The following is a 13,099-nucleotide window of genomic DNA, read 5'->3' as shown; positions in this document are numbered from 1 at the left end:
GTATCGGCAAGTTTCGTGTACACTTTGGGGGGAGGGCCGCGGTTCTTGTTGCAAGATGACGTGTCCCCTTGAATGAACCTCGGTTCTAGCAGTCTTCAGTGGCCCCACCTCTCCTCCCTTGCCGAAGTTGTTGTGCCCGCGAAGTAGAAAAAAATTACCCATTGTACAAGTATGGTTCACCAGTTTAGTTTTCAGGCGAATCGCGTGCAATGCATGGGTGACGTCAGGCTTGTGTCCTTTTAGTGTTTTGTCACACAGAATGCATCCAGGTTGGCTGATCTTGAGTTTGCACCGGCTTCAGCACAAGCGTGCTTCTAAGCAGGAGCAACTTTTTCCTCGTTCTATAAAGGAGGCTGCGGCGAGTTTCAATCACAGTGAACTACCAAGGCAAAAGTGTGAACGAGCTGCAGCTGACGTTGGAACGAGCGTTTGAGTCTGCAAGTGAACAACAGCGCACAACACACAACTGATGACGCAGCTGACTCAGCATGCAGTTCCATGCACTGGGATATTAGCACGGTTTAGGCAAGTTTATATGCAACCTAAAAATAAAAGTCGAATTTCTATGACATTATAGGTTAATTTTAATCATTTATTTGTTAATTTAACAACTGTTGCATTATATCTGCGTTAATGGTATCTCTACATGCGGCAGTTTGTGTAGCCTAGCAATACTGAGAACGCAACGACAGCGGGGACCATCCATCGCCCCATGCAAATGCGTCTGCGTACGCGCTCGCGTTCGTCACGTTATTGTGACCAAAAAACACTATGTGGGTAGCAACTAACTCGGTTGTCTGCATCAACATCCACCATTGACCCTAGCAAGTTTGTTGATCTGATTTTTTGTAGGAAGAGAGCTGCGCCTTGAAATCTCACGAGGTAAAGTACACCACTGAAACACACATTTAGAGAAAATTTGAGATCGCTACATGCCAGCACCAATTTTTCCGGACATTTTGAGAGCGAGCTCAAGTATGGAAGCCAGTCAATACTTTCACCTGCAGACCCCTGAATAAAATTTCTGGAAGGGGAACATCACAGCATGTGCACTGCACGACACTGCTGTGCGAACGCGACGCTGGTGCTTTTTCACATTTTGCTGAAGCGTGTCATTAATGAGCGTAAAAGTTTACCGCTATGGTTAGTCCCTGAATCTTGCGCTTTCCACTGCACCATACTACCAGACGGAATGAGAACGGCAGAAAGGAGCTTTAGTTGTGCCGCTTTCGGCGTGAACTTCCTACTGTCCAAAACCCCCCCGCGAGTCCCACGCACCCGCGAGCCTCACGCATGCACGCACAGCAAAAGCCCCGCGAGTCTCACGCATGCACGCACAGCAAAAGCACACCAGAAGGCGTTCGACATTCGCAGCAGACATTATGTTATAACATACCAATTTGTGAAGTTTGGTTGGCCCTCCTATCTATGACATTCAGCCAACTTTGCCTATTACAGATTTTGTTATTACATTACATTCGGATATAATGGAGTATATTACGTAGTTTGCAACTGGTTTATTATTTTATTATGGCGGACTCTTTGGCAGCAGTCATTATTTCGGACATCACGCGGCCTTGGTTTGGCAGCAGTGGCATCCGTTTTGTGAACAGCTGTCATCAGGCTCAGTGCTTCGCAAGCTTTGTTTCAAGACTACCATTTGAGCCTACCTTTCAAAGTTTGGAAGTTTCAACACACCAGTTATATTCTAATATATCTGCACATTTCATCAGTTTCACTGGTTAGAGCAGACTAGTCGTAATCCATGTCAAAGTCTTTATAGTAAGAGTACCTCCAGTCTGCATACACCTTTTGCAACAAAATTCTTCATCACTATCAAGGTCTGCTATGATGAGTTTATACCATAGTAGTTTTTGATGACAACCTTTCGGTTTCAAAAAAAAAAAAAAAAATTCATATCTTTCGCTTACAATGTGTGAAGAAATGAAAGGGATAGCTGTAAAATGGTTGCTCAATGCGGGTGGAATGGTGTCGTCACATACTCGAGGACGCTGGTGCGATGTGGTTAATTCTCATAGCCGTCGTGGTTGGCGTCGCATATGCCACTGATGACCGGCACCATTCATCCATGAAGTAAAGGGATAAGTGCGATGGAAATTTCTAAAACCATTCAACATTACGCGTAGCAACTGGATACTGCCAAAAGAGGATTTCGCATAACGCCAGGAATGTTTGAAAACAAGTCTTCCAAGTAGATGACAGGAAGACTCCCCCTTTGTTGCGTCGTTACTGGCGGAATGTCGGGGCTTTCCGCTCTTCTCTCTCTGCGCTGTGCGGCCGATGGGAAAATCCAACTTCCCTGGCCTCGCGCCAAGAGCAGAGAGAAAAAAGTTTTCTCTTCTTTGCGCGCGTCGACGACAACGGACAAAGTTGAAATCTCTGCAATGCGTCGCCCGTAAAGCTGTCGCTTTAAAACAGGAGAAATCAGCAATCACTCGTTCGCACAAACAGTGCCCCAAGTGTACATGGCGACACCACTTCCGGGTGCAGCTCCACTGCCTACGCGAGCGAACTGCCGATGCTCACCTCTGGGCTTCCCCCGAGGGGAGGGCGTAGTCTCGGGCCAGGTTGGCCAGCTGCTTCTGCGTCGCGCTCGGAGACTTGGCCGAGTTGATGGTCGACACGCCCGAGGTGGACTCCGCATCTTCCAGCTCGTTCTCCTCGGGGTCCTCTTGGCCTGCCGCCGAGAGGAAAGTTTCGGTTTGAGAGTGCTCCTCGCCTCCCTCCATCTCCGTCTCGAACCGCCCCTTACCGCCTCTCGACTGATTTAGACCACAATCTCAAACCTAGTGCGATTAGAGGTTCTAAGCACAAATCATAAAATCATATTTTCTGGACTTTAGTCCACGGACTCTACTTGTTTAAAAGTTGGAATTTTACCCAGTGTGGACTATTAACACGTGCGGACTATGCGAGGATTTTTTTTCAAGATTATTCACTGTGACAAGACGTGAAGGATTTTATAAATAACGGAGTATATTAATGTTTTGGTGTATGAAACAAGCTCCTTTGTGAGCTAATACAGCAGACATTTGTCAAGGTGTGCTGTGTATGATCATTTTTCCATTCAGACCAGGCACTAAGTATGGACTTAGTATGCACGGTCCGCGGACTATGCACCGGAAGCGAACTACCTAAGCAAAAACTTTTATTTTTAATGCGAAAGCATTAACTGTCTTATGGAGTGAACTGATGTCATCAGCTTTTGAAGCTGTGCCAAATGACACCTTCCCCTGCCCAAATGGAGCGAAGCCTGTCGTCTGTAGCAGAAATCTGATGGATAGGCTCCCTTCGGCTGGCACGCGTCAGTTTCGAGGAACAAGGTTCCCATTGGCTCTCGCGCGGTGTAGTTCCAAGGAACGCCACCAGAGAAGCCCTCTCCATGGCGGTGCAGCGCACACAGCGGCCCAGCTGCCGGTAAGAGGCGCAAGCCTGGCCGCACACCATGCTCGAGCAAACTCCGGAGAGGCTGCATGGCTGAGGTCAGCGCGCTGCGGGCACTTCACAAGAGCGTGTGCTCGGTCGTCGGCCGCTAATTTCTGCAATAGCAAAACGTGGCCGTCCACACCAGTACACCGCAGATGAACTAAGGGAGCGGAAGAACATTCATGCTTTTGCATTCACAACTCATAAGAAGTGCTTAAGGTGTCCACAAACTTTTGACCCCAAGTTGTCTCCTGCAGACAATGCACCGTGCGCAGCCCACAGTCCGGAAAATATGGTAATAGTACTACTAATAAAAGATTACTTGGCACAAAAATATAAAGTACAGTTGTGCTCGTGTGCGAGACCCGTCATCCAGTAGAGTTAGTAAGTGGTTGTAAATTGAACAGATGAAGCGAACAGGCCAGATAACCAAACTCAACTATAGAAGCTAACATTTCCCGTAGAAACCAGTGAACAAAATTAAGTTCAGCTACCACATTCTAAATGAATCCTTAGTGAAGCCAGACAAAATAAAATAAGTTTATACAAGTGATTTTGTCTCAAATCAATTGGAGTAAAAAAGTCAGATTTTTAATTGTCACGAAAAAAATAGATGTCTTGGGGACATTCCTGAAATGAAAAAGGGCACAAACAGCAAGTTTGGCAGAAATTTAGCTTTCAACTTATGCGCCACCAATGCGGCCAGCGTGAGAAAATGACCTATTTCTTTGTTGATAATGCAATTAATGCAAAGGTGCAGCTTGAAATACCCTGTTGGGGATTTCAAGCTTGACCTCTTTCTTTTCCTTTATTAGTTATATTACTGCACTGAGAACTTTCTGAGATACTCTTGGAGCAGAGATTATTGCGTGCGCGATGAATTTAAAAGTTTATTAAAATTTCTAATATTTTTGAAAAAAATTTGTCCCTGCGTATTAATTTGTGCTTCATTCTATTTTCTTTCATTGTAATGTACCAACTAGATCAACCTGACGCTTTGCTGCACACACTTAATTTTGCTGTTCTTCACTGTAAAGTTATATATATGCTACAGACACTAATTCAATTTATTTGATTGTACTAGATGATTGAGATGTGATGTGGCTGTACAGCAACCTTTCCTTTGCTAGATTTCGTTGGTTGAAACCAAAGTTACTAAAACGCTCAGTTGGGAAACTCGCCCTTGAAACCTGCACTGCTCGCATCCACCGAGACCAAACTAAATAAAATAACAGCACCACCCTTTAGCAACGAGTTAAAACATGAAAGTTGCTTCATATGGCTACTGCTAGAGTCACTGAATGTTCCCAGAGTACCAAAACTCCTGGGCTCGAGGTGCTAAGATGGCAGCTCAATATTTCTTCTTCACTGTGGTCACCATAAGCTTTTAAGGCCCGTTCACTTGCAACGGAGTACGACCGAGAAAGACGAGACCTGTTGAAACCTCTTAAAAGTTCTTAGGACGAGAGAACACACTGGCATGCTGGCGCCATCTATGCGGTGACCCTGGAACTGCATTTCACAAGAGCGAAGGTTTTGAGGAATTTCTGAGGTCAAATGTGTGTAATACCTATGAGAAAGGCTAGTTTATAACGTTGACAAAAGTTTTTCAAGTGAAGAAAGAAAGGATAATGTGCGAGAGAAATAGAAAATATGTCGGACCTCCAAGTTTACACTGCTACCCAATAGATGGCTCCAGTGTATCCTCTCGTCACAAGCGATATTAAGAGGTTCCCAGGCAATCGGTTCTAAGATGTTGCAAGTGTATGAGCGGGCTTTTAGAAAGCATGTTTCTGCGTAAAAACAAACAAAGAAAGCTCTTTTTGTAGGATATTGTCTTGGAGATTAGTATCTTAGATTAGATTATTGGAGATGATGTTTTCATAAAACTTTAGTTTACAGGGTTGTGTGGCACAATTAGTTTTGTTTTTATACAACCATATCTCAATGGTAACTTCAGGTTCCGTGTCCTGACCTGGGTGCATCCTAACTTCTGTGATTAATCGCGGTGCCTCTACTTGGGAGACCGGTTGGCAGCCCCCTTCCACTGCAGATGTTTCGGCGCCAAAATGGCCGATCAAAGCCAAAACTGTACCCCAACAAAGGACGCTATCGAATGCGATACTATGGCTACTGCGAAATGGCCCTGCGAGAAGGTGCCACCGGCCCTTGCGCGACTTGACCTGAACCAATAGGTGCAGCCGTGCCGTTCCCAGAGTGCCCGCAGCGGGAGAAATGGCAGCGTTGCAATTGCGTTTAGTTTGGTTCTTGAGTACTGATCAGAGGCACTTTTTTAATGCAGGCTCCTATGGCAGTTTCCCACCTGAGTATTCTAGTAACATTGGCTGCAGCTATTAACTGAATTGGCATGTTCCTACAAGCTGAGCCTTTATTATCCCATCATCCTAGCCAGGGAGTCAAAGACGAGAGTGGAGAGTGGCAAAATGTAAGCACTAACATCACTGGTCCTGAGAGAAAGAACAAGGAAGAGGGCAACAGACAAACAGGGGGGAAAAAAAAAGCAAGCAATACGTTAGGTGTGTTTGCTTTGCAACGATAAACCGAAGTTGAGCAAGTGATGGTCAACTTTAGTTTTCTTCTGAAAAGTGCCCCGACACCTGTGTTTCCTTGACTACTGTAAAATACCGAACATCCGTCCATTCTACAATAAGCGCCCACCCCTCAATTTCGTAACATTCGAAAAATACACAAAGGATGTATCCTTACACATTGTAGCCCTAAGGAGCACCCATCCCCCAGTTTTACACATTATTTTCAAGTGTTGAGAGGACACTTGCTCAGGATTTTGCAGAAAGTACCACTTTGCAGGTGGTATTTTTGCACGTGGACATTATGGGCCTTTTTCTTTAGGTTCATTATGTGAGATCTATGGTCCTAGTGAACAAAAGAAGGCTCACCAGGAGAGAGTATCTCACTGGCCACCTGTGCGGCGTTCATCACCAGGCTGTCGAGGGCAAACATCCAGTGTGGCTTGATGCTCTGGTTGCGCAGCACTTCGTTCACCTGCACCACCACAATGTTGGACAGGTTGTAGGTGGCCACTCAAAACAAAGAGATTTCTGTCACTGCAGCAAAAACAGACCAAGGGCAAGCCCTAGTGATACATACAGCCTGGAATATATAGGACAAGTGTGTCTCAACTTATAACAAAGAAATCACTTCAGGAACACAAGACATTCTCATTTGCCAGAAGGCTGCAGCATGGCGTAAAGTATTTGCCGACGAAATCATTGAGGGATACACACGCCCAGTTTAAAAGTTAAAAATCTAAAAGTTTAAAGAAAACATTCTTCTATGCAAGTGTGACGGACTAGACCATACTTCCTGACAAAGAAAAAGAACAAGGCTTAACAATGAAAGAGGAAAAATGATTTCCCCAGCTCTCTTCTCCTCCTTGCTACAGCTACATTGAATACTGCAAACAGATCATGGTGCGGCTTCTTAAAATGAACGACCAGCTGCAGAACTTGCAAAAAAACTAATTTTCCTTCGTAAAATCTGAGTCTGGTCAGTCTGTAGGTCGCACCCCCAGAGCATGTGGCAGAGAAACGCGCCATAAACCAACAAAAGGGAACTGTTGAAAGTTGGTGTTGAAAGTTGGTGCATGTACCATATTTTAAAGGAGCATACGCCAACCTCTAAATTTAAAGCACTCAAGGATCTCAAGGATCTGCAGGACCTCTGAAATTATTTCTACATAACTGTACAGAAACAAAGAGCCACATTTCCATTTACTCAGAGATAGGACCTAGCTCTTTGTAAACAAAATCAGCAATGTGAGTTCTGCAAAGACTTGCCCCCCGCCTTCCAGTGGAGCTAGACCACTCACAGCGCTCTGGAACAAGTACAGGGCCACCCCCAGCTGGCCAATGGCTCTGCCGTCATGATGTACCTCCTGCTTCAGCTTTCCTGCAGGACACACAGAAACACTTGTCATTCAAAGCGATAATAAAATAAAAAGTTATTACTTACAACTGCAGCTACCTTCCTTTCTCTTTTCCTTCACCATCTTTTTTTTTTTTTTTTTGCACAAAGATTTTAAAAAAAGGAGGAAGACAGAAATCAAATTTAGCGAATACCCTCATTACGAAGTCAACGGGACGGCAAAAATATTTTATATAAGCAGCAATTAAAAAAAAAAAGACGAGCCAAAAAAATAGCATGATGATGAACGTGGTGATTTGCATTCTGGGCAACTCTGTGAAGACAGCAACCCTATTCAGCCAAGCTTAGCACATGGCAGGAGACTGGACCCCGCTGCCCATCACATAGAAGATTTTTGTAAGTCACTGTACCAACATTCTGTTTAATAAAAAGTGCAAAAAAACGACGATCACATATTTTATTGCTCATCTTTTGAGTGTGCAAACAAACAAAGAGCAATACTGCAAGAGCCCGAAAACCCCGGCAACGAGCAGAACCAGGGAGGAGGGGGAAGGCGGGGAGAGGGGGTGGGCCGATTAAAAATGTCCTATTCAATATGGCCGTCCCAGGCCCAAATAAGATGGCGCCGCCCTAGGGTTCCGGGTGGGCCGCCATCTTGATTTTAGTACCGCCATCAAACCTCAGGGGATTCAATTGGCGCTGCATATGCCCATTTCGCGACCCATGGGCAGTATAGGCACACATTGGAGGCTCCCAGAGGGATGGTCTTTTCCAGGCTCCATTGGCTCCATCGCTCCCTTGACCCAATTCCGACAGGAGTCGGGCAGCATCGGTTGCAGATGCCATGAGTCGCGTCGGAACGTGGACGCTGCTCCCTGCCCGAGTCGGCACATCAGCATCGGAAGCAATGCTCTGCGCGCTCTGCCCTCCGTCACCTGTTTGTTCCATTTTTTTTTTCTTTATGTTTGCTTAGTTGGCTGTCTGCCTCGGGGGAGAAGGGGGAGGGAACACAAGGGTCTCCGTGCACCTCTGTGTGGGCTAGCGCCCTTTTGGCACCTAGGCCTTCGTAATAAGCGCAGTCGGCCGCCGATACACTTAGAATAATCTGATTCAAAATGCATGCATTTCGGTCGGGACCATGTTGAACTTCAAAAAAAGCGAATTTGTTTTAACGAGGGATTACCATATTTCGTTTTGTACATAGCAAACAATGCTGTACTGGAGGTCTTTTTCCATCTTTTTTCCACGCGCTTTCATGGAAACATGACGCTAGATCAAGCCACATGCTCGCACCAGTAGTTTTGACAGCATTGTCTGCTATGTAGGAAATGTGAGCATAAAGACAGACTTCTTATCTTATGACGGGTCTTTGTGGGCAAGGTGAAGACAAATAGAATGAGTGGTAATATTTTTCCCACGAAATACTTTTAATGTCGACAGATGTAAAATACCCAAGAAATCCCAAAAAACAAAATGGGGAAAAAAAGATCAGATTCTTTCTTTCCCACTATCTCATAGCAAAGCAAGCAACGGTTATCAATGCTGCCGTAAGCTAGGTGGCACAAGCTACCACTTAACAGAGTGATGCATGCAATCAGTTGCATGTGCTCATTAGGATTCAGTAGCACTATATGTTCACTCAAGTGGTCTTTTGTTTTCTTACTTGCTATATTTATTTTTCTTCTTTAATAACTAAGAAAAAATTAATAAAAAGTAGACATTGGCTGCCACTTTAGCGGCACTGGCTACTCCTATATTTAATATTTCCTCATTTTAATTAACACAATGGGCTGACCTATGAAGCTGTTAATGAGGTATGTTTAAAGGAAACTGCTCGTGGCAATTTTTAATTTCACATGTTTCCCTCATTTAGCATTGCGATAAGCGCGCTTTGTCTCATTGAAGGCATGGCACAGAATTTCGCTCTAATTCACCAGGCTTGGAACCCCAGAACATTCGCTCCGAACTGAAAGCATGGCAGCTGGAGAGTGCCTAGCTGAACATCGCATGGACTTGATGGGGTAAGCAACATTCCAAAGCTTTTCACTCTATGGGTATTTAGTCAGAAATATAGGATGGGACAATGTTTTGGGTTAAGTGTTCATTTGGGACTTCACAGCTTCGTATGCCACAAACATCCCTCATTTCAATATTTGTGACAATATAAAGGGCCAATGTGGGGACATATAAAGTATGCGTGATCTAGCTACTGTGACATTCAGTAAGCAACGTGAGCAAACAAACAATCCAATGCACACTCAGACATTATCAGCAGGTACCAAATCCAACTGGTACCACCTCAACGCTCAAGGTGAAACCTTGCTGCGATGCAGATTTGCACTGACATGTCACATCTCAAGAGGACCAAACCATTTCACCTACCTATTGCATGCTGAAGTCCAGTCTTATTTTGCTCAGGAATGTAGCTTTTGAAGCCATTCAGCAGAGACTGCAGTTGTTCCTGCAACACCGTGTCGCCAATGTTGTCAACGTCTTTCGCAGAACACACTACTCCCAGAGTGAGCAGACAACTAGCAAGACAGACTTACTTTGGATATCACCAAGTCACTGCCAATGTCCTGCAACAGCTTGCTCATCCAAATGTCACAGATCTGATGAAGACGAATCACCAAAGTCACTCAGCAATAATGTTTGGGCACTTCCATAATTCAATTTAGATGTTGCCCCATCTTTACAGGGGATCCTCGACTATTTCAGCAACATTATTATTAACCGTCATTAAAGGGGTACTCCACCGATTTTTTGAGCTACCTCAACTAACTATATTTTCTGACTCCCCGGCCTTTAGCCTTTCCGGTATGCTATTTGGCATCGCGAAATTCATAATAGGTATTGTGAAATCGGCAAATGAAAATGGTGCGAAAACCAATATTCAAATATTCGCGCACTTTTCAGTGCCGTGATGTCAGTGGCAGGCAGGCTTGCCAGTCGAGCAAGTAGTCAAAAAATAGAATATGCCAATCATTTGTTCCGTGCTGGAGCGCGGATACGGAAGCGAGCTTCCAAAGCACTCATTTGACACCAAGAAACTGCTTCAAATCCGTTGGGAACAACTTTTGCAGTCCAAAACGTTAACCCCTGCCTTCCACTGACGTCACTTTGTTGTTGTTGCCAGTAGAGACTTTCGGTTTGAAAAACATGGTGAAGACCAAAACTGTAAATTCAATAACTTCGCGAAAAAACAATATTTTGACCTAACATTTGGGATACTATTTTAGCAATGTTCGTTGGTTAGTTTAGCAAAATTTCAAGCAAATCGGAGACAATGAAAAAAACGGTGAAGTACCCCTTTAACAGCACCGATACAGTGACTCGGCCTCTGCAGCCCTTATATGGGCTGAAATATAGTCACAGATGGAATATCCACAGACACCGATGTAATTAGCAACGACTGACAAACCATAACAGACGTGGTCCATTTAAAAACAAAAGGGCATACTCCCTCGCATACCTAATGGAGGTAAGGTGGCAAACTGGGATAATTGGCAAACAGAAGACACGGTTTCAAATGGCACACAAAATAACAGGGACACGAAAGTACACACACAATGCACAAGCAAAGACTTATGTCTGTAATATAGTATTCCAAATTTAAAAAAAAAAACTAAGAAAAGAATGCATGCAGCAATGTTGCTTGCTGTCATGATTTCCTGACAACAGAAAAAGAAACTGAAGAGAGGATCAAAGTCCCAGAGTGCAGGAACTGAGCTGAAACTCAGCAACAAACTGCGACGGCCGTCTGCTATTGCGGAACTTGGTCTGAGTATGTGCCGGCTTTAGGGTTCTCACCGCCTTCAGATTCGGTCGTCACAAACAGTCCAGAGAATGCCAGAGGCCTCGATGTGATCGGGGCAGCCATGACTGACGCGAAAGCAACCCGCTCGCCTCCCATCTCGCCCACTACTCCAAACCAACCTGACACCCGTGTTTCCCACTCTATCGGCATGTACCATCCTCCATTGTGTTTCGTCTTCCTTTTTCTTAACTGGAATGCATTACAGCTGCAAGTCTGTGCTCAGGTTTTGTGTGCATTCCTCTCCCGCGTCCCCACCATTCTGCACTCTTTTTTTTCGCCCCAACTTTTGCGCAAAAGAAATGCAGGAAAAAACAAGCTACTCTTTTCCTCGATTTTCTTAACGATCCCCAGTCGTGTTCCCAGTCGAATTGAAGGCACCCGACAATTCTAGCCATTTGCTCTCTTCCGCCCGTACATGCACTGGGGCATGTTCACCCATACAGCTGTGTTAACTTTGCGCTATAGACACGGTGCCGACTTTATGCTATATATCAGCACTGTAGCGACAGTCTGTTGCAGTTGACCTCGCCTTTTTCAGCTTACATGCGCAGTGCAGTGCTGACTCAGTGCTGAATCGGCGGGAACAATAGCGCCGATGCAGCACCGACTGCATTATCTTGGCGCTGAGAGGCACACATGAACTGGCCTTTAGGGGCCAGAGACATCCCCTCCCGGTGAACGAGAAAGACGCACGCCCGAAGTGTTCCGAGCCTAGGGAAGGGCAAAAGGCGACTTGCCGTGTCAGCGTCTTCTTCCAGCACCCTGAGGATGGTCTGTCGCCGCTGCGAGTCCTTCTTGAGCAGGTAGAAGCCCCCGGACTCCTGGTCCGTGCTGCAGCCGTCCACGGGTGGACTCAGCAGCCCCGAGCTGCAGCGACGCATGCCGCTCTCCGAAGTCTCCGAGCTGAGAACCCAAATCCCGTAAGCCCGTTTTTCCCTCGTACCACCGCTCTCAAGTGCTGCAAGAGCTTGTTCGATTTACCCGCACCAGCTTGCACCGGTGCTGAGAAGTGTAGTGAAGCGCACAGAAGTGTGGTTGAATGGAAAGTTCCGGTTGTGCTTCGAGATGAGCTGCACTCGTTAACCAAGTACAGTGGCGGGCACGGAGTGTAGTCATTGTGGGAGGTGCGGGTAAAACGAACATAGTGAGCGGCAAAGAAGCACCAGGTCCACTTTTGGCAGAAATTATGTGTAATGGGGGCACGAGGCCTTGTTCGGGTCAAACGGCAAGGAGCAAGATGGAGGCTGATAAGGAAACTTCACGACAGAGTGTAACTCACTTCTCAAGCTTATTTGCTAACAAAAAAAAGTAAGAATAAAAGCGAGAACTGTGGTATTTGTGGCAAACCTTCGTGGGCCCAAGGTCGATTATCTGGAAAGTTTTTCGCCACAAATTGAATCTCCATAATTATTTTATCACTTATCTAAAAACTGGAGAAGTTCACAAAAAGAAATCTACTTCAAGAACTGAACAAAACCAAAAGAGATATAAATAAAACAGTTCAACAAGAATACTGAACGTAAGTATTGTGTAGCCACGAAAAACACGCTCAACGGTGATACAATGTATGTCACGGGCGGTTGTTTTCTCTCCCAACTTCTTGTTGGAGAGGTGTCTTTCAGGGACCATAAAAAATGCTTTGGTCATAGTAATATCTGACAAAATTGTCATATGCAAGACACATTTTTGGATTGATAAATGTCAAAGCAATTGTGGAAGAAGCAACAGTACTGTGGCACACATTAAAATTGAAGAAAGCTAGCCGTGCATTACCATACCAACTCAAAAAGATGGGGTTCCCCAATCTGCCGGAAGTGGCATGATGAGGACAAGCACTTAGTCAAAGCAGTATTCACTGGTACCCACAGGAACTCCAAAATGAGTTCTGAGCAATCAGAGTATGTTTGACTTAAAGGGATGCTGAGCTGA

At 45.2% G+C, this 13,099-nt stretch overlaps 1 protein-coding gene across 2 annotated transcripts in view; it reads right to left on the bottom strand.

Moving 5' to 3' along the window:
• Positions 1-13,099, bottom strand: part of LOC8026620 (mitogen-activated protein kinase kinase kinase 15) — a 468,648-nt gene that overhangs the window by 16,176 nt on the left and 439,373 nt on the right. For both annotated transcript variants that reach the window (XM_042291939.1, XM_042291940.1), the window contains exons 26-31: positions 11,908-12,073; positions 9,903-9,965; positions 9,736-9,814; positions 7,298-7,377; positions 6,366-6,471; positions 2,548-2,698 (exon numbers count right to left, since the gene is read on the bottom strand). In XM_042291939.1, coding sequence (XP_042147873.1) covers positions 2,548-2,698; positions 6,366-6,471; positions 7,298-7,377; positions 9,736-9,814; positions 9,903-9,965; positions 11,908-12,073 — 645 coding nt within the window. The remainder of the gene's footprint in view (positions 1-2,547; positions 2,699-6,365; positions 6,472-7,297; positions 7,378-9,735; positions 9,815-9,902; positions 9,966-11,907; positions 12,074-13,099) is intronic.

Source organism: Ixodes scapularis, unplaced genomic scaffold (genome assembly GCF_016920785.2).
Source record: "Ixodes scapularis isolate PalLabHiFi unplaced genomic scaffold, ASM1692078v2 PGA_scaffold2__306_contigs__length_199485367, whole genome shotgun sequence".
Lineage (NCBI taxonomy): Eukaryota > Metazoa > Arthropoda > Arachnida > Ixodida > Ixodidae > Ixodes > Ixodes scapularis.
This window is presented reverse-complemented; position numbering and strand designations above follow the sequence as displayed.